The sequence below is a fragment of the Ammospiza caudacuta genome, chromosome 7 (genome assembly GCF_027887145.1).
Source record: "Ammospiza caudacuta isolate bAmmCau1 chromosome 7, bAmmCau1.pri, whole genome shotgun sequence".
NCBI lineage: Eukaryota > Metazoa > Chordata > Aves > Passeriformes > Passerellidae > Ammospiza > Ammospiza caudacuta.
The window spans coordinates 32,149,288-32,171,833 of record NC_080599.1 but is presented as its reverse complement, the minus strand read 5'-3'; the positions used below and the strand labels follow the sequence as shown (position 1 = coordinate 32,171,833).

The following is a 22,546-nucleotide window of genomic DNA, read 5'->3' as shown; positions in this document are numbered from 1 at the left end:
AATGAAAGGAAGTTAAATAATAAATAAAACATAAGTTGCACTTCAGTTACAAAATTCTTGTCTTTATGATGAGAAAAGGATCTTCAGGCTATATTTAAAACTAGACCAGAAGTGGCTTTTTTATCTAAGTAAGAAAATTGCCTGTTTATTTCTGCCAGTTATTGCTGTTCAATGCTGTGGGCTTTAGAGTGTTTTATCTTTCATTAAGAAAGTATAATCCAGAAATATATTGGGAGAGATTACAGAAAGCTGCCCCTGAATGCCAGTTTCCTCTTTGACTGATTGGATATGGTAACAAAACTAGAGACCACTTTAATTGCAGAGTTGCAAGTGACACTGACATCATAATTACTTTTTTCCAGTACTAGTGTAGTTTAATTTAAAAGAGTCAATTCCAAAGATATATCTAAATACTTTTGCATCTTGTTTGTAAGTTAGATGCTTCAAGTTCAAGATTGTCTGTCAAATATTAATGTGTTCTAATGGAAATTGCTCACTCTGGAGACAGCCTTTTGCTTTTAAGGGTTTGGGGTTTTTTAATGCTGAGTTTTTTAAATCATGCTTGAGCTAAAGTTATAAGAAACAAGTAAGGGTTTGGGGTTTTTTCACTGAAACTGCAAACAACAGCTAAATTACATAAGTTGAGGCAGTCATATTTTCTAATTTCTGAGCATACGTTTAAACATAGTAATTAAGTGTAACCACTTAATTACACCAAAGTTAATAATTTTTTTAAGGTCCCCGGTGTTCCATCTTTATCTTACAGCCAGACTCATGTAGAGCTTCAGCTTTCTGTCCAATACTAACTTTGGCCTGATGGATCCACCAGGTTTTGGAATTTAAGATACTTTACTAACAAATTGCAGTCCCTAGACAAGTGTTCTGTATCTAGTGAGATACTGAAAGTTAGAGATTCTACCTGAAATTAAGCAAGCAGCCAAGGTATTGTGAAGAACATGCAAAATTACAATGATAGTTTCAATTTACTCTGCCCAGATGTCTGTGTGCCTTTGGGTAGGGATTCATGGAATGGATAAATGCAGCAAGCATTGGAGTTTACCCCATCAGCTGAAGCACTGGTATAAGTGATTGATACATGCAGCAATACAGCTGCATGTACAGGCAGATGGTCTGTGGGCTGCAATGCACATCAATTCACTGAGTTTTATTGCTGATGTGTAACACTTGTTGGATTGAGTCAGTCTAGCCTGTTGTCTTAAACAAAACAATTCCTTTTGTTTAATCAATTGTGTTGGAGACTTCCTTAAAAGGAACATAACTGAAATGGAATCTAAACGTGTGTTCTATAAAACTGCTATATTAAAAGAAAGGCATTTATGATTAGTAACATTTTTATTGCATTGCATATTATTACACCCATCTGATCTGTAACTTAAGAGTAGTGCAAATATATTTGGAGTGTTAAAAAAAACAACACAAAACCAAAACACCCAGCACTTCTGTGTTGATGGAGTGGAACCCACTAGAATGGCATGGTTATCTGCATGGCTGTAGCTGGAGCAAGAGTCGACTGGTCAGAGATTTGCTGGCACCCGTGTAGCACACATGCTGTGTCTGTGTCTGTGGTTTTATTGGGGAAAGGGGGAGAATGCTGCCTGTAGTGCTGCCAGCTCTTGCTTTATTTCTGTGTTCTGAAACAAGTGTTAAGGAAACTTTTGTGATTATTCAGTAGTTCAACTCCATCATTCTGACAGAAAACTAGTTATCAATGATCCTGGTTATGATGATCTTAAAAAATTAAGTGACTAAAACAAAAGGTAGAAAGAAACAGAGAATAAAAAAACCCAACCCTAATGTTGTGGTGGTTATGTTAAGAGTCTTATTCATAGTGCTTAAATACCTGTAACTGGCAAAAAGACAACTTATTTTCCAAAGCTTACTCTGGAAAGAGAGTAGTGCTTGCCTGTTCCATCATTCTCTTTATACTTCTGTTCCTATTCAAATTCCAAGCAGGTCAAACAACATAAAGAACTTAAAAAAATGTGTTTGGATCCATAGTTTCTGCCACAACCAGTGGCTTTTACTTTTTCAAGCTTCTAACACTGAAAAAAAATTAGGAAGACTGGCAATGCTTATGTTTTTCTAGGAGGAGCTTATTGTTTGTCCTCTGAGAATTAACATGTGGCTTTTCTTCATGAGTACATAAGTGCTTCCCATGATATTGGAGCAATTTATGTGCATTCAAAGTCTCAACAATTTATGTATAATTTAAAGTGACCAATTTTGAGGAGCAGAAAGGAACCTGACTCTTATATGGTTGTGTTTTTACCCCTGTTTTCAGGTGTCTGTTTTAAAGAGCTGTAACTGACTGGTAACACTGTGGTGGCTTTGAAAATTGTTAACGTTTTTAAGGGAATCACAAATTTCATCTCAAACAGAAGGTCGAGAAAGCTTTCCCTGAGATCCAGTAGCAGGGGGAAGGATGGTACTGGACAATTGGTTTGGGTTTTTAGGAAGAATATTCATACCCCTGGATAGGAAATGCCAGTTAATGCTTTAAATTACATAAACATTTTCTCTTTTCTGGATGTATTCAGCTGTCTTCGTTAAGGTAGATCTAAGAATAGATCTACCTTCGTTAAGGTAGATCTAAGAACAAGTTGCACACGCTACCGTATTAATTAATGAAAATTATTCCTAAAAGTAATTGAGGTTTGACTCCTGGTTGTACTTGCCAAATGTCTCTGTAAGGCACCTGATTCATAGAAAGCTTGGGTCTTGAGCTGAAGCACTGAAACTATGTAAACATTTTGTGGTAGCCAGATGTCCTTTAATAGCTTGATAATAATTGATTATTCTTCACATGAATTTCACCTCAGTGGGGTTTTTTTCGTGTACATGTAACATATGTGGAATAGCCAGCAAATACAAATTTTATCAATCAGATAGAGTTTGACATTTTTAACACTTTTTAAACGTTACAAATGCCTGTTTACCATATGGTGTAAGTGGGTGTGCAGGAAATGACACTCTCATCAAGTCTGATATGCTGCTTTTCCATGGTATGAGCATGAACATTTCCTTTTAGTAGCTCTTGCTGAAAGCAAGCCTTTGAAGAATGGGTGTAATTGGTAATTTGTAAATGGTAATTTTGGACTGTAACATTTACATTGTGTACTTCTGTAGTTGGTTATTTTAAAATCAATTAATCCTTTAGCTTTTCTTATTTTTATTTGACTTCATTCATAAAAGTTTGTTCCAGATTAATGCTGCAACATGTGAAAAGGGCAACAGAAAAGCAAAATTTGTATTTTCTTTCCACTGGTCCACTAGCCAGTTCTTATTATTGTCGTCCCAAGTATCCTATTTCCTGTTTATATTCTACTTCTGTAGAAGATGCTGCAGACTTTCAAGGGAATTCTACAATCTTTGAACTGAAATCCTGTGTGTCATTAAATTGAATTAGTCATCACAGTTTCTTGAGAGATAAGATCATTGTAATTTTCTGTGACTTGAAGATACTGATCCCAAATGCTGTTCTGGCTTCTTTGCATACAATTAAGGTTTAATTCAGTTAAGCAGTCCCTCAATACTCTCTTGGGCAGTACCTCAAATATACATTGGAGCAGTGTTACTTAGAGCATGTAACTTACCACTCCATGCAAACCAGCAGCTTCTGCTTGCTCCTTTCCCAGACAAAAGCTTCTGCTTCAGCAGCCACCTGAAACTAGAAAAGTACTAGATGGTAACTGCTTTTCAAATGACAAGTTAAAGCATCATTTAAAGGTCAAAAGGGCACAGTTTTCCAAGAGAAAAGTGTTTGTACATAGATTTATAAATATTTAACGTTGCCCCATCAAGATGCAACTTTTAACTAATTGCTACAAACTTGTATGTGCCTCTCTGAAGTGACTTGTTGATTTAGTCTCTTGCTTATCAGATAACCAGTAGCTTAATTAATTTTAAAACAAAGTTTAGGTAAGAAAAAATAATTGATCCATGTCTAAAACTTTTTTTAACTTCCATTTCTCAATATTTAATACCTGGCAACTTCTCTGAATAGCAATACCTTTTTCAAAGAGGGTCTGACATTTACGACATGCTTGTAATTCATGAAACTATGTACTATCACCAAATGCAGTTCAAAAAAAAAAAAAAAAAGCATGTGAGCTTCATGGTAATAAACCTTTTGGTTTTAGAGTAATCCTTAAAACTGCACAAGCTTTCTGCTGTTTTTGAAAAATAATGTCCTTGTTAATATCCTCTTAAGCCCATGGCAGGACTAAGAAAATTCAAGTAAAAATGTATGTAAATTTTCATCATGGCCAGGAGAGTAGTTTACAGGACTACAGCTACCTCGAACCAGCACTCAGGAAGTCATGACTGTTTCTGCCACCAGTGTTTTTCATATACAACCTGCATCATTCTGAGAAGGGTGACTTGAAGACAAGCAGAAATGCATGTCCTGTCTTCCTCCCGCCATCTCCAGCCTAACTCGGCAGTGGTCCCTGTGATCCTCTATCAGCGCTGCTGTGTCCCCGCTGATAGCGCAGCGTCCCCGTGCAAACGCAGCCTCCTGCCGGCCTGCCCTGGCCAGGGCCGCTCTGATTCACCAGCCCGGGCAGCGACCCCAGCGCCTCCCCCAGGACAGAAACAGCTCAGTCCCATTGCAAACCCAGCGGCAAACTCCGCTCTGAATACTTCTCTTCTATATATTTATAGCAGAGTTTATGCAGAAGTCATTTCTTTCCGCACCTTGCCCTGACTTTCAGCACCTCTGAAAATCCTTCTCACCAAGTGTCAGAGTTTGAGAGCTGAACTGTTCAGCTAATGTACATACTGAAATGCAATCCACAAAGAAATGGGAAGTAATTTTAACACATTAAAAGTTAAATATTTTTTCATTCATTTTTTTGGCAAATTTATTTTTTTATTAAGGGTTTCTTATTTACTATGTCTTGTAAGGTCCTTTCTTTGCGTTTTATCACTCTTTTTGCTTAATTTAAAAGAATCTTCTCTCATATGCACTTTTTTTAAGTGGAGGTGGTCTTAATACCAGTGACTGCAGGGAGATTGATCTCAGTTGATACTCACTCGAAGACTTCCTGAGCTGAGAAGTTTTCAGGAAGCTGCAGACTGTCTTGAATGTCTTATTAAAAGTTGCACAAATGTGTTCTAAAATAATTCATTTGTGTATGGTGTCAATGGCACTGCTTATTTACAGTATTTGAGACAAAGTAACTGTTGCTGGGATAGGAGTTCTTGTTAAGTGATCTTGTCAGTAATCTTTGGTGTTACAGTTTCTTAACATTCAGCTTAAGCTTTAATACTTGATTTTGTTCATTAAAGATTTTAATATTTGGGCTTAGGAAGTAGATTCAGCTATTACTACCTTTGCAATATTTGGCAATAGAATCAGGAGAAAAAGGAAGGACTTCAGGATAAAAATATATTCAGATAAATTAAAGGGTAAATAGGAGCAAACAGTTCAGTATTTCAGCTCATCTGCATATAAATATTATGTATGTAGGTGATCTGCATAGTGGTAGCTCCTTCCAAACTGAGGAATTTTATATCCCTTTTATATTTTAGTCATATGAAGAAGTATATAACTTTCACTGTGTGACTGTTTATGAGCTTTTGGGTAAAGAAATAAGTAATGACTGGGATCCTTCCTTTTATATGTCTAATTGTACATTCTGCACTTTGTTTATTTTGACATCTGTGTACATTATATAACCTCTATGTACAATTAATTAGAGGCATACAAACTACTCTCATTTTTTCCAATTAGATTTTTTATTTACTACATACTAATAAATCATATTTTGGTACAGCTCATATTGTATATCATACATACAGTCTAATATATAGTGTAATTAATCAAATGTGACATTATAAACTGCTTTTCTTCAATACAGTTTGAACTCACAAGCTTTGCTTTCTAACATCTGCCACTCAAAAGTTGCTTTACTGTATGAAATATGTTTGGGTTTTTTCCAGATTGTCACAAACAACTCCACTTTTCAAGAATACTCAGACAAGCCCAATGTACACACAGTTCCTGACCACATTACTGGAAGAACTGCATTTCAAAAATGAAGATCTGGAAAGTTTAACAAGAATATTTAGAATGGACTGACAACTTGAATGGTCAGTCAACTTCAAGCTACTTTGTGTGTCTTAAAACCAAGCTGGTTAACCACAGGTTTAATGTTCAGCATTTTGTAAGTATGTAAAGTAACTACAGATTGTATCAGCTGGAGCAGAAAATGTGTGAAGCACATTTTAAAGTAAAGAAATATGTTTGGTATGGAAATGAGTGTCATCATTTTGTCACTTACAATAAAATGTAAATAATTTCCAGTAAATGCCAGCTGTTTACTTGTCACACTTATCTTTTGATAATGTATGGTTGGTTTACTGCAATTTTGAGGAATTTTTACTACCACAGTTTATTAAAAAAAAAAAATTCTGTGTGGCTACAATGGCTAAGACTCAGCAGGTTTTTTTAATTATTACAATGGAATTGTTATGTTCCATTTTGTGATATGAAATTAAGAGCTGCGTATTTTTTGCATGATGTTGAGATTACATTCTCCATTCCAGGTAGGCCAAAAAATTTAAGAGCAAATACCTTATGTTGATCATACTGAACTGATTTAATGAATATAGATTATGATATCATTACTGATCTCACTCCTTTGTTCCCCACTGAATAACATGATCATCTTAGCATCTCCTGCTACCTGAAATAGTTGCACAGAGAACAAAAGAACACCTTCAGTTGTTTGAACTTTTTAAAATGAAAAATGAAATTTAGTATGAATTGTAGTACTTGCATTTCTGCTTTTTCATTTCCTTCCTATGGGTAAGAATTTTGCAGTCTTGCGAAGAAGCTGACTAACCACAGTTGTTCAAGGTATGAAGACAAGTTAAAATATGGATCATCTGAAAAGTGCTTAAAAGCAGTAGAAAGGAATTTGGATTGGTTTGGTCTTTCTTGGTTTGGGAACTTTCAGTCAAATTTTGTCTACAGGCATCAGGGAAAGAGGGGGGGAAGCATGTGAGCCTCCGATGGTAAGAGCAGTGCTGCTGACATTTTTCCAGTTGCCCTCGTGCATGGAGCAGGAACCTTTAGGAATGATGACTACAGTACACAAATATGTCTGATCCATAGCCTGTTTGTCTTGCTACTTCTAAGAAAAGGGGTGGTCTTTGAACTTGTGTAAAAGTTCTTTTTAAACAGACTCTAGTTGTTACTAATTTGGACTTCCTAAATATATTTTAATAACTAAAAATGTATTGCTTTCAGTAGTCATTTCATTTCAGAGAGTTATTTAGGCTGAGTATGTTTGGAATAGCTTCTGTCACTAAGTGATTATAAATGGCACTTTAAAACTATCCACTAATATTCTTAATGATTCCATGTTTTATTGCATAGTTCTCAGTTCATAGGAGACTGTATTTTGAGAGACTTGAGAAGAAAGTTGTAACTGACAGTGCTTAGTCTGCTGCAAATGCCAGCTCTAGGTAAGGCTGACACAAGCCTTACCAGGGCTGCTACACATTCGCTCCATTGAAAAAAACAAAGTTTATTCCTTTGGTTTGCTTCTGTAATTGGACACCAGAAAGGAACTCGAGACTTAAGTAGTTCACTGCTGTGTAGTTCCTTCATGACAATCAGAGTAAATATGTGTAGATTCCCCCCAACACACAGAAACTCATGCAGCTTTGCCATGGAAGCTTCACTGAGCAGTAGACTTTATGTAGGCAATGTTTGACTTTTCCAAATTTACATTGTAATGGGAAGTTACTTTCAGTGTAAGTTGTAAAAGCAACAATTTAGAATTAGGATAACCCTGAATGCAGAGTTACAGCTATGCATTTTTTTTATGTAGTAGGGAGGGAAATACCCATTACAATCAGAGTGTCTGATTCAAAATTTATAAGAATTACTGGATAGATGGTACATTGGTTTTGTACCATGATGGAAAAGTTTACTTGATACATATGGAGAGAAGGGTCAAGACCTCACCAAAAGATAAACTTCTACAGAAGACTGAGTAATAGGTATGATACTCTGAGCAGAACTTAAACCTTGAATTTATATCTGCTCACTTCTGATTTTGGAAGTTGACTGAATTTCTATTTTTAGCTAGTAGATTCTGAGCAAGCCATTATTCTGTTCCAAGCATGTTTACCTTGAGGCACAGATTACCTCATAACAGTTCTGCCATACAGAGTACACCTAGAAGGCATTGCAAGTGTACATCATACTAGGAATGTGACTGTGTTTTATCAGGTTTGATGGCTCTCATTTGGAAAGTTTTTACACTTCCTGTCAGTTTAGTGGTGTGATTTTTTTGTAGTTATTTTTAGGCTTGGTCTTCAGCCCCTACTGTGTAGGAAATGTATAATCTTGTAATAAGAATGAATAGGTTGCAGGCTCAAAGACCTCTCTATCAGGGTTCACTATAACTGCTTTTACTGTCTGCCTCAGCAGCTCAAAAAAATCAGCTTTCAGGAGTTTTGCATCTCTTCTTTCACTGCTGTGTAGTAATCTCCCTCAGTCTTTTCCTTGCCCTACAAGAACAAAATAGCATGAGTCCAGAAGAATATTCTGTAGTATGCTGGGAACACCCTGAAGGGATATTCTTCACTTCCTTGTAATGATTTCATCTCCATTAGATGTAACACACATGTAAATAAAGGCAGAAAGTGTACATATGTACCCAATACTTTTGAATAGGAGAGAGGCTATAGACTCATCCCAAAAAGGTCTTTCAAAACTGTTAGCCTTAACTGGTGTATAAAAATCACAACTCAAATACCAAAAATTCAGTTCATTTATGTAGTTTTCTTATGAGCATGCTTTGTAACAGCCTAACTGCTTAGAAATGGTCAAATCTAGATATCATTTTTTATCTTAAAGCAAATTTCTGTCGCAACTATCTGTCCTTCAAATGATAATACAGAAGACAATGCAGCTGGGTTTTGGTGTTGTTCTGCCCCTTCTCTTTTTGCTTATGTTGGCAGACAGATTGTTTCCTTGTGGCCTTGTTTCTGTGCTTACTGTTTTTCCTTCTGTGTAAGTTAAACAGATGAGAGCAGTTGACATTTGGGTCAGTGGTGGTTTCAGCCTTATCTCAGATACACTAAATTGTAGTGACTGACTTCTGAGCTGCAGGTGCAGGTGTGGAGAGACACCATGGATCTGGGGTTCAGGGGAAATGGGATAGAAGCCTCTATTTCTGAACAGCTCTGTCAAAGGGGCATAACTTGGCAAAGCCATTAGCACCTTAGATGATAAGGAGCATAAAGTCTCAGAAGTCCACTGCCATAACCATGTAAAGCATCCAGCACTGTCTGGTCCATGGTCAGCATTGGAGTAGGATGTGTTTCTTTTAACAGCAGGGAAGTGGGAAGGAAACCAGACTTGAATTGTGACTTTTTTTTTCCCTGACATATATAATTGATTTAGTAAAGAACAGAAGAACAGCTTAGTTTAAAGCTTGAAACAAAGTTTGCTTCATGCTGTTGCAGCTGTTCTGCCTCAAAGGAGGAAGGTGTGACACATACCTGCATGTCACAGAATGGATTTCTTACCAAATTTTCCATAGCTGTAATGAAATAATCTCAGGAAGAGAACAAGCACTTACACAGAGTCACATTTTCTCAACATTATTCGAAGCAGACTTTATGCTGGCCAAAGAAGCTGATGGAAAGACTTTTGTGTCTATTCTCACACCAAAGTTCAGTTCACAGTCTGGTAAATGCTCTCAGTGTAAGCAATGCACTCTGTAACACTGAATCTCGTAGCACAGAGACCTTCACTGCTGCCATCTGATTATTTTTGCCCATTGACCATGCTTAGTGACTTTTCTTGCATTTTGGAGAGAAAAAGAGGAGTCAGAGTGGTTCATTTGATGTTCACCATTTCAGAAAAGGAGAAAAGTCATAATGTAACCCGTACACGTTCAGGTTTTTGAAGAGATTACCTTGAATCTGTGTGAAGTTTTCAAATCAAGCTAGATATGGTAATGCAAAATCCTACATTAAAACAAGCAGCAGAGAGCCTGATTTATTTAATTGAAAACTATCAAAACAAAAAAGTTCCTCAGCATAACTGACAGGGCTCTGCTGCTGTCCAAACCCAGGGCTGGAAATTTAGATCCACCCTGTCTTTCAAAGGGAGGTGCAGGGAGCAACAAGGTGCTGGTACATGCATGAGATGTGTCTGGGGCCTCACAGGCCTTGTCCACACAACACATACAAGAGTCACCTGTATTTTCACTCTTCAGTCTCAGTGAGTAGCTTAAAAGTGAGACATCTGTTGTGGTTTTAGGGGGAAAATGACAGTTTGGTGAATCTTGATGTTCCATGCCCTACCCTTCTCCCCCTAGTTTGAGAGAACCTGGACTCTACAAAGTGCAGGAGGGGATGAGCAGCTCAGCTGGACATGTCTCTTTTAACTGCTGAGAAAAAAGGACTAGCACATCAGAGAGAAGAAAAAGGAAGAGACAAGGGGAAAGCAATACTCATACCATCTAAATTTAGGCATCCAAACTTAGGTACCTGCCTATCTTCATCTGCTTGAGAGAGAACTGATGCTCTTAAATTTAGGGTCTTCAAATCTTACCTTAGTGCATTTATGAAATGGATGGTGGTAATGCCTCAGCTCCCATTCCCTCATGGGGGAAAGAAAGCAGAAAAGTCAGCTGAGAATGCTGACACAGTAGACTGGCTCTCCCTGGAGTAATTTGTAGTAGAGTGTGCACAAAACTGAAGGGGGCCCTGGCCCTGCACAGTGGGGAGTTTCTAAGCAATCTGATCCTATTATTCACTTATTTTGATGGCTACTACTTCACAAAATTTTTTCTTAACCTATAAGAGTTAACACCAAAAGAATTCAAGTGAGTGGCAGTCTTTAGGGAAATCAAAACAATGCCCCTATGTTGAAATAAGGTCACACTCTAGTTCAAGAGTTTGCCTCTAAGTTTTCCATACTTACTGTTTATTTCTGCAATTGCATGTGAACACACAGTACTGTGGGTGGGGTTTAGCTTGATCTCACTGGGACAGCAGGTAATGCTGAACTGTCATTTCCAGTGAGCATTAAATATTGAAAACACAGACTCAGCCTCTCCTTTTGGCAAGTCTTAAGTTTCCATTGGAAGCAGATGGTATACAAGGTAGGGCTAGGCACCTAACTATAAAGACCTCTTGTTTCTCAACTGTGTATCTCTACCACCTGACAGCCAGCCCTCCTCTGATTAGAGTCAAAGGAAGTGGGTGTGCCTTCCATTAGCAAAGGCGGAAAGTAATATTGGTGCAGACTTTTCCTCTTGTCAACTTTCTTTTTGTGACTCTTCATCCTGAAAGCACTTCGCTGCACAGAAGGTGCTGTAGAACGTGAGCTGTGGCATTTGTGGTGCTACAGAGGATTTGGGGAGGTGGGGGATGTGTGCGGGAAACACATATCTTCAGGTGGCTCTCATTTAGCATTCCTCATTTAGGCTCTCTGGTTTCAAAAAGCCAGGGAAAGCAGATGAGCCTCTGAGCAATGGATGGACATGTATGATAAAGTCATTCCCCCTGAGTTGCTTGCAGCTGTAGAGTAGAGCAAAGTGCAAGCTGGAGTTCTGAAGAAAATAGATAAACTTTGCTATGAGGATTGAATGTGTGGGTTAAACTCCTAGACTTGGTAAGGCTAATCAATCACAACAGTGCAGTAAGTGTGCCCCTGTACACTGCAGCTGTCCCCCTGTTTGTTGGCTATCCTGCTGTTAAGAGCTCCAAGAGCCCCTCTCCAACAACAGGCTGGAGCAGAAGCACAGGTTCTAAGGCAAAGTCCCTGCTGGGAAGTCAGTGCCCAGGACACTGCAGTAGTCTGTACTTTAAAGGCAAACTCTTCAGTACATTTTTGCACCCTGTGATACCTGTGGGAGCTGCATGCAAGGATCAGAGCACAAAGCCACTGGGGCTACTGGTACATCCTGCATCATCAAATCAGTTCCATTTCTGGACTTTTTACCTTCTTAAATTTCATGGTGTATGTAGCTGAATTGAACACTTAGTGGGCCAGCAGCAGCTTCCTGAGGAGTCCTATAATTAGGTTAGAATTAGTCATCACTGCAGAGAGCTTGAAGGACTTTGGATACAGCTTTAATAAGCTGCAAACATTAGATCAGGATTTACATCATAAATCTTGCCTTTTTGTTCTACTCAAACAGGAATGTCTACAAATCAGGTGAATATAATTTACCAGTACAGTAGTTAAATAACAAAAAGGACCATAATTGGTAGTATTATCTGAGAAGCCACAGCAATCCTGCTTACAGCTGTCAGCTAAGATCTGACTCATCTAAGGTATTTTATAGCAACCATATGTTAGGCATGCCTATCTCACCTATTATGCAGAAAAATGATAACGTTTCCTAATCAGGATTTGCCACTAAGCAGGATTTTCCGTAAACACCTCAGTACTGCAAGTGCTATCCAGAGTCAGGGGAAAAGCTTTTGCAGACACTTCTGATTTGGTAATTTAATAAATAGAATAAATGGTTGCAAATCTGTGGCTAGTACTGATTTAGCAAGGCTGGCTGTATTTCAGAGTGTAGGTACATTACTTCAGCAGTTAAATGGTAAACATCACTTCAGCACAGAATTCATGAAGATAATTACTAACTTTTGCACTTCTTGTTCAAAAGTTTCAGATTGCAGACATGGTCTCAAAGCATGTGATCCATTTAAAACACTTTGCTGAGAAAGTGCAAGCAAAGTTGTATTGGTGTATTATTTTTACCTGCATAGCCAGAAAAGAGAAGGAGAATTCACATCAGTATGGAGAGAAATATTAAAAAATATTTTAAAAGAACTTTTAAAATACTATGGTCCTTTGATGACAATGTGGGTGGTTAAGCTAGAATAATAATTGCACTTTAAGAAAGGCAGACACTGTTGAAAACAGTTTGGCTGTTGATTTTTGAACAAGGTTTAGATCCTGTTCACTGTTACCTGCATAAGCCTACACCCTCTGCAGTTCAACTTGACTCCTTCTTGCATAAAGGCTGGTTAAATGTCCATCTAACTTAATTATTCCCAAGCAGTCTTGGGAATACAGGGGAGAAAGCTGCAATCCCAACATTTCCTTCTGCTCTCAAAAAGGCAGTAGTTTTACTGCTTAAAAGCTTTTTTGAGTACTGAAGAGTACTTTTTTTTTTTCTCAACTATGGGTTCTCAGTAAATTTAAAAAAATAGATACTTTTGCTGTTTAAGATCCTTGGCTTAAAAAATTTCACAACTAGAAATGTAGTTAAAGTGTTTGTTCCTTATTAAGATAATTAAGAGAATTTGAAAACTTGAAAAATAAGTGATTTTACAGATACCACATTAGCCCTCTAGAGCTCTGGGTCACATATATGTCATCTCTGCTAAGTATTCATTTCTAAGATCCTCCCAAGCTCTGCTTTTTTGTTCTCTGAACATCTGATGCTTCTTGTTATTCTTGTATAACCACAGATGTGCCCTCTTCAAAAAACTCACAATCTCACAATGCTAAACTGACAAGCTGAGTGTCAAACCACACACCCCAAGCAGCCCTGAAGAGAAACAGAATCACGCTTGAAGCAAAACAGAATAAATCACACAAATTGTTTCCAAAGAATGAATCTGAAACATTGCAAACTGTGCACAGGCATTGTTTCCTAAGAATGCAAATGCCATTTTTATGCTCACTTACTCTATAAGCAGACAGTGTTCTCCGAAATAAGACATTTTTATTTCCTTGTTAAGTTTTCTCTCTCTTTGAGCTGAAGGGAGCTTTGCTGTGGGAACGAGCTGGGTCTCCTTTGTGCCGAAAAGCAGCATGGGTGTGCTGGCTGAGTAACTCGGGGCGAGCGAGGCCACTGCCCTGGGAGCGTTTGTGCGGTTTGTGCAGCGCGCCCGAGAGCCCTGCTGGAGCACCCGAGAGCTGCCTCCTGCCCCAGAGCCCTGCTGGAGCACCCGAGAGCTGCCTCCTGCCCCAGAGCCCTGCTGGAGCACCCGAGAGCTGCCTCCTGCCCCAGAGCCCTGCTGGAGCACCCGAGAGCTGCCTCCTGCCCCAGTCCCGCAGGGCCCAGAGGCGCTCCGGGCACAGCGCACTGGAGCCGTTTGTCCGGCTCTCCGTGGCCAGGCTGTAGCAGGACCCACAACTCTTTCAGCTGCAGTGCCTCTGCAAGCCGTCCCTTCTCCCACGATGTGGGACGAGATGAAGTCTGCAATGCTGTAGTGCTAAGGCATCAAATACCTATAATTTGCCTTGGCAGTAATGCCATAACTGATCTAAAAGGTTTTATGATACTGTCCTGCAAAGAATGAAGGGATCATTTTCACGCTCAAATACTCAAGACCTGCTCGCTGTTTTCTTGAACTGTCGAGCCACACTTCACACTTTACAGCATGTTATCTCCTCCCTACAGTTCAAAATTTGTCACAGCATTAAAAAAAAAAAGTTAAAGTGTAGATACAAACACATACCTCCCTGCCTTGAAGGCTCTGTCAGTATCTAACTATAAGTAGTGCTGTTGTCTAGACTTCACTCAAAGAAGGTCTCTTTTTTCTAATCTGGTGATTCGAAGGTGAAACACTGACCTCCAGTTCTGATACTTGACTGATCTGTAGGAGTAAAGCTGGATTCTGGGTTACATCATTTATATCTTAAGGGTTTGAGTCAAAAGTTGGATTTCTTTTTTTTTCCTAGTTCATCTCTATCTGATAACCTTGAATACAAGATAGATGATGCCTGAAGCAAAGCTGATAAAGTCACCAGTGCTAAGAAGCATGAGGGAGGGGGGAATGGAAGCACAAGAGCATAGATACATATCTTCACATCCTTATTTCCTTTACAAATGGAGGAAGGAAGTTCCCTGCAGGTTAGCCAAAGAGTATCCGCTCTTACCATCTAAGTACAATTTCTAAGAGCCACAGGCTCTTAAAAATACTGAATTCAGAACTCCACAGATAATACTCCATAAATAATACTCTGTACTTTTTGCTTCTGAAAAACTTCAACTAAAAATTCACAACTGGGTATAAAGCCAGAATTATGGACAATCACCCCACCCTGTTTCATATCTCTACTCTGTTTCTGTCCCCTCTTCTTCCAAATCTTTCCTGTTCTTCCCATCCCAGCGCATGGCCATTCCTTTCTGCCGTACCACTTCACCAATTCCAACAGTTAGCACTCATCCTCCTGCCTGCTCTGCATGTGTTGCTGTAAAGATCCCACCCAACTTCCCCAGCAGGAGACCCCTGGGCTTCCCACCGCTCCTGCTGCTCCCTGCGCCCAGCAAGGGATGGCTCTGTCCGGCCGAGCGCCTCCCACCTCCTGTGGGCACAGGGACTCGCTGTGGGGAGCCTGTTGCAGGGCTCATCCCCCAGCACAGGACAGCAAACGGCCCCACTGTCCCCCTGCTCCTCCAAAGTGTGCCCTTGGTTTGGTGCCCCTGCCCACAGGCGCTGCCCTGCAGCTGGAAGGGCCCCATGGGCCACATGAGCTGTGACAGGCAAAAATACTCATATACAGAGTCATACAAAAGCACCTATAGATTATTATGAAAGCTGCTCTAAAACAGGCATGAATCACCCAACAGCTACAGCAGTACTCCTGTGCAGAGATGATTAAGAATTTTTATGCAACTTCTTTAATCAGAAGCGGCATACTTGGTTGAAAATGAAACCTCTGCAGGAAAAGGTTGGTTTTGATTAATTTCTCAACTTGAAAAAGTGTCCAAATTGTCAGTGTGTTTCATTTTGACATTTCTAAACATACAAAGAAGGAAAGAAAGAAAGAAAGAAAGAAAGAAAGAAAGAAAGAAAGAAAGAAAGAAAGAAAGAAAGAAAGAAAGAAAGAAAGAAAGAAAGAAAGAAAGAAAGAAAGAAAGAAAGAAAGAAAGAAAGAAAGAAAGAAAGAAAGAAAGAAAGAAAGAAAGAAAGAAAGAAAAGAAAAAAAAAGAAGAAAATCAAGTTTCAAGTCATTTTTCATTTTAAGATGGGTTAAATTTCATTATGTGATGAACTGGTGCAGTAACTGCATTGTTCAGAATTTCTTGCTCTATAAGAATCCCCATATAACAGCCCCTGTATCTCTATAGGCTGTTACCTATTAAGGTCATTACCTTTCATAATACAACCTCTGGGAAAATTTTTTTACTAAAAAAAGAGATGCATTCCTACTTTTAATTAATTGTTCTAAGAAATTGTTTCGTTTCAGAACTTTTACCAGGATTACAAATTCACCACTGAAGATGGATCAAACTGATCAGTGACTTCACAGGATCATGCTTATTTTTATTTGCTGATTTTTTTTGTTTGAGCTAATGGTCCCCTTGTGGAATGTTTACATGCATTGAGGTGTTTACATGCATCTTTACCATTAGCAGTCTCCTTTAGAATGATTATCAATTGGAAGTTTGATCATCAATTGCAAAGCATTTTTCAAAGATGCTAAACCCCTTTTCACAGAAAAAGAAAGTGAAAGGGCAGTGGAGTGACTCATCCAGGCACACAGACTATGTCACCTGCAGAGCCAGAAATACACTCTGAGCTCCTGGTATCCACACTCATGGCCAGGGCATTAACACAGCTTGTACCAAAACTGATGGCAGGCATCCCACCACGTTGCAAAGGAACATCCCCTTCTGGTGGAACATGCATTTGAAATTCAAAATACATTGCTTGCTTTTTGGCAATACATGCTGTAATGCCTCCCTTACTCTTTTGCCTAACTCTACACAGAGCTGAAGAAAAATAAAAGTCCATTGATCATATTTTTCCATATCAGTTGCTTTGCATTGATGTTGCTGATACTGTAAACTTGGCTGCATACCAAACAGAAACGTTACAGCTGAACTGGGTCAGATTTTCGTAAGTAATCACCACCAGATTTGGGTCATATCTGTAGATACAGCCACTGCAGCCTTTAGACTCAGTTCTGAACATGGTTAAGTATGTTGAGGCCAGCCACTTTGGAATAAGAGACTAAAGCAGACCATTTGCTCTGGCCTCAAAAGAGAACTGAGGAAGAGCTGAGCTCTTTGAGGAATCTGGGTAACTCCATCCATCTTCTCTATTTATAACTATTCTCCCATTGAAGAAGACAAGGCTACAGATGTAAGGGGAGCTGATGGCTGGGACAGAGTTACACCTCAGAAGTTCGAGTGTTTGAGACCTTCTAGTTCAAAGCTGCTTATTGAGGCCACCTAACAGTAAATGGCTCTTGGGGAAAAGATAATGTGGCCACTTAGGGAAAATGGACTGCTCTAGGCTATAAAAGAAAGAAAGCAGGATGGGCTAGACCAAATAATGTTACTTTTTAAGAGTCTTGAAAAATCAAAGTGTGTTTGAAAGCAGCAGTGAACTTCAGTATGTTTGTAGTATTAAAAGGTAAAAGAGGTTATTAGGGTCCAAGGAAACCTAAGCCACATGGTTAACTACTAGTACAATCCAATAGTTCTGGTTATTAGGAATGTCAAAGCAAGAAATAAATGCATGGGGATTTGGCATGGGGGGAAGCTGTTATTACAAACTAGTAAGATTGCAAATCCTGAGTTTCTTCTACCAGGCATTATTACAAAAAAAATTAATTTTTTGTAATAAAAAAACCCATTAGGGAGAACAAAAATAACAAGGATGCACATTAAATGTATGGAAAACCAGCTTGAATGACTGAATCTCAGAGTGGAATCCAGTAGTGAATGGGGCTGACTATGAGCAAAGATTGTAAATAGTAGTTTTTGACTCATGGTGGGTTGGTTTTGGGCAGCTGTTGGAGGTATATTTTTTTCATCCAGGCCATCTGTGTAGAGGCACTTTTTCATGCAATGAATTCCATCAGCACAACAGGTGAGGTACCTGCAGTGTGTCTGTGACAGTAAACCTACAGCTGGTACTGAACTTGCCTGGGATTAACTCCTGTTCAGAGAGGGGTAAGGAAGGGCCAGCACCAGGTGCCGTGTGGAAACTTCAGCAGAGGTTTAGTGAAGAAAAGCAGGATGTCAGCAGAGGTTTGACACAGGAGGGACATGAGCTCACAGTGAGAGAAAGGGTGTGGGGAAGAAGCTGTCATGTTAAAAATCTGTGCCAGTAGAATTGGCAGATAACATTAGAGCACGTGGAGCCAGAGGGTGATAAGGAGGGAAGGTCAGTGTTACAGAGTGATCTGATTCACACAGTCACAAAATGTGTTTCAATACAACCAAATGCAAGAGAACCCATCTGGGAGAAAAGAAAAATCTCTGTGTCAGGGTGAGAACCTGGCTCTGAAAGCAATTATGGGTACAAGGTATGAAGTTCAGGCTGGATAGCTGAATGCTCAGCACAAAAGTGTAACTATATGTTTAGCATCTGAATCTATGTATCAATATTATGTACTGCTTATCAGTGTGCAGACATTTCTTTAAGTACAGTAGTAATTACAAATAGGAGAACCACCACAAAATCTGTACAAGCATCACAGACCTGTGAAACCATTGCAGACCCAAACCATGTTGCAGATGGTGAAACACAGCATTGTGTGGGAGTTAACTATTTCCACATTAACGTTATTCAATCACAGTGGCCCATTTTCACACAGCTTGCTCAATTTCAGAAAGTTTGCACAAAGGTTAAGGTTTGACATTTCAAGACAGAATGGCTTAGTCTTCCATCCTCTAGTGAGAACTACAATAAATAATCAATGATAGAAGAGAAACAGACTCTTACTGCATCCCTTTCCAGGGTGGAAGCACTGAAAACATGATTTTTTGACACAAATGCTTTTTCTGAGGTCTTCATTACCAGGATTTCCAGTAAAATAGCCATAGGCAAGAAAGCACTTAATCTGACTGTTACACTAGGCTGCCTGAAACCCTATGTAGGTGCAATTCTGAGTGAAGCCACAAGAAAATGTCCTTACACTTCTAAATGCAGTAACAGAATTATATTTCCATCAATATGGAAGGTTATCATGAGGTCCTACTTAAGGGGTAGTCCTGTCGTGTGTTAAAATCAGGCTTTTTATAAGCAGTGTGATTTCTGTTAGTTTATGCAAAGCATGCCTCTAAGAATGAAACAGATTGAGATGGGGCACAACATCCTGTCACAGCAGCATAATTCATGACTGCACTCAGAAATCACTTTTCTCTGTAGATTTAGGTATTAGTTCAGAAATTACTTCTAGAAAGCAATACTCTCTCTCAACCACTCAGTTCTCCATATCTCTAATTAAGTGTTTAGGAATTACTGCTGCACATCTGTTATTTCTGGAGTAGTGGGTAAATACAGCGCAGTATTTTCAGTGTTATTACCATTACTGTATCTATAGGTGTTGGCCCACTTCTTGAATCAGAGCCTGCCCTTTGAACTGTGGCACTTGGTGTTTTGAGGCTGTGGGAGGAGGAGGACTCTGGAGGTTGCCTGACTGCTCTCACCTGGATGCAAGGAACCAAAGGGCATTAAGGGAATTTGGCTGCATAGCCCTTGAAAGTCTCCACCAACCTGAACTGTGTGTTCACAGCTTGCAGTAGGAGATGCATGTTGGCCACAGGTAAAACTCCAATACTAAACCCAAGATGTTTGCTACAGGCTTAATCTCAATGTCCCAGAGCAATGAAAGGGCAGGAGAGGTACCAAACTGATAGCCATCACCAACATGGCAGGAGTCAAAAGACCTCTGGTCTGTGTGCCAGTCCTAAGTGAGTAGCTGGAGCTGGCTGCACAGCAATTCCCTGGCACACAGCTGAGCCACTGCTTTGCTCAAGCAAACACAGTGATGTCACCCAGACACCACTCACAGGCAGGCAGGTACAAGCACGAGGTAGAGGGAATTGGCAGGGCCATTAAGGAATGTCCATATTCCCTTGTTTGCCCAGGTATAGGTCTCATTTCCTTGTCACACACCTTGAGGTGAAGAGACAAAAGTGCCCATCTCAGAACAGCAGCTTGAGAGGGATGAACTCTTTCAGGTGCTTCTTGCTCCCTTGGGAAAAAGCAATTTTGCAGGTACCCAGCAAATAGAAGTGTGGGAAAGGGAAGATGTCCCACCCAAGGTGCCATGAGAGGGAACTGCAGCTTCCTAAGGAGGAGGGCACAGAGCAAGAGTGACATTTGCCCAACATCTCGTTCTCAAAGATGGCTGAACCACAGTGACTGTCTGTAAACCCAAGCAAACAGCAACATAACAGGTCAGGCACTGACATAAGAGACTTCAACCTATTTTGTTGACAGTTACAGGCAAATGAAGGCAGGGACCACAGCATCAACTCTTACACAACATTTAAACACAGTGTTTCCTATATGCTCATAACATACAGCAATCACCATGAACAAGTTCTCTTTGCTCATAATGACTGCTAAGTCACCCAAAATCTAAAAAAAAAAAAAAAAGCACTAAGCAATTCTGCTTTTTAAATGCAACAAAAAGATCAAAAAAGAGGAATTTGAAATAAATACTTGCTACAAAATAGGAGAGGACTTGTCAAACCCTGCTCTGTGTGTTCTGCTAGTTGGAGCAACCCACACCTTAAACCACAGAGCAGTCAGGCAGGGTGTAATCCCATTGCAAGGAGGCTTCTGTCACACAATAACCTCCCCTCTCCCCTAAGGCTGGGTTCTAACCAGGAATGTGTTCATCCTTCACCCCTGGTTTCTGAGGATTTACTGTTTTGATACAGCACTGGATATGTCACTTCCAGTTTAATGCAATGAATTTCAGGCTGACCACAATCAGGTGTGCAGCTACCCAGCATGAGTTCTTTCTCCAGGAAGTTTTAAGAGTAGCCCTTAGTGTTATGTTAGTCCTGGCCTCGAGGAAGAACAAAGTGAAAAACAGATGCTACCATAAGCACAAAGACCAAATGTGCTGAGCCACACAGAAGTGCAGTGAAGTACTGAAGATAAGAGTAACACCCACTGACCCGGCCTCTCCAGCAGCCAGCAGTGACCAGGAAATGACCCTTTCCCCCAGCAGACTGATCATTGCCAAGTTTAGTCTGCAGAGACACTCCACCAGCAGCAGTGAGACTCTTGCAGTACTAACTAGATGCAATCCACATATCATTGACTGAATTACAGAGCTGCAAATATGTTCAGTTCTGTTTAGAGCACAGACCACTCAGATTTACACTAAATATGATATATTAAATGTAGGTCATCCTGCAGTCAGGTTCCTGTTCTTTAATTTCAGTTAGAGTAAGACAAATCTGTCACATGTGAGTCAGCTTCTAAATGCTCTTGGAGCAGTGGGAGTTAGCTTCTATATAGAACCATGTAAATACCAAAAAAGAAACTGAAGATTTGACCTTTGTTTACCCAAGCGAGTCTCAACTGACCAAAAGGCATGTCAGATTTTAATAGCATTTCTAGGATTGATTCAGCTCTGACAGGCCAACTTCCACATCTTGATGGCAAGTACAGCACATCAGTCAGCAGGAAGCCTACACAGAGACTGCAGAGGCACCAGGAACCCACAAGTTACACAAAATAAACACTTTGGTGCAAAAATCTGAAACAGGAGCTGAGCCAGCATGACAGAATGCACTGATTTATTCACCGCCTTCACTCTAGTGAGGTGCCCTCCTGCAAACGTCCCCATTGCATCTGGCTCTCCCAGGGGAATGCCCAGAGGGCTGGGGAAGGTGCATGAGCAGTGCCAGTCCTGCAGCAGCACCAGTGATGAGTCAAGCCCTGTCTGCATGAGCGCATGGGGGCCAGTCATCAAGGGGGCTATCTGAAACTGGCCATGAGCACCATCACCACAGGAGCAGTGCTGGCAAGGCTCCCCATCACAAAGCTCTGTGTCCCTTTGCTCACACGTAAGCCCAAGACAAATCCTCAGCCAGGGCACTGTTACCTTTAGCCAGTCACAGCTTCACGACCGTCTTTGTAATACCTTGAGCAAATATTGACTCGGATCCAACAGACTGAAAATATTTGGTTTGCACCAGATGTGGTGCGTATGTATCTTTGAAACATTAGCTAAAGGAGTGATTTGGGAAAATAAAAATTGTAGGTGGATGTGTTTACTTTGCAAGGTTGTTCTCAATGTGCCCAGATGCCAGAAGTGCGCGTGGAGGGTTCACCCACAGGAAGAAAGGCAGCTGTAAGTGCCGCGATGCACAGTCAGACTGGGCGTGCACGTGCATCCCTGCGCCTGCAGCTCACCACATGATAGAGCAAGGGCTGAGGATCGCTGCTGAGACGTTAACGGGTCCATGGATTCCTGCTCTGAAGACAACCAGAGGAGGTCTGTTAGCTAGAGAACAATTACTGAGCTCATTGCTTCAGGACACAGCCTCCAAAGTTCTTGGCATGTAGTGTTGGGGCTGCTTTCTGCAAGAACTTGAGCACCATTTCCGTGGCCCACAGCTGACAGCAGCTTTGGAAATGCAGACACTGTTCCAAGGGAAGAAGGGAAGGTAACTGCCCACTCCTCTCCCACTTCTCGTTCTCTAGCTAATTCGAAATTAGAGTTCCAGTAAAAAACACGCATCAAAAACACTCATCCAAGCAGAGAAACACCTTTTGTTAGAAGGCTAAAAGCAAAAGAAAGGTAGTTTGATTTGTT

At 40.2% G+C, this 22,546-nt stretch overlaps 1 protein-coding gene across 1 annotated transcript in view; it reads left to right on the top strand.

Moving 5' to 3' along the window:
- RPAP2 (RNA polymerase II associated protein 2) overlaps window positions 1-7,262 on the top strand; it is a 33,698-nt gene extending 26,436 nt beyond the window's left edge. The window contains exon 12 of the mRNA XM_058808586.1: window positions 5,965-7,262. Within this exon, the coding sequence (XP_058664569.1) occupies window positions 5,965-6,103 (139 nt within the window). The 3' untranslated portion in view covers window positions 6,104-7,262. The remainder of the gene's footprint in view (window positions 1-5,964) is intronic.
- The last annotated feature ends 15,284 nt before the right edge of the window (window positions 7,263-22,546 follow it).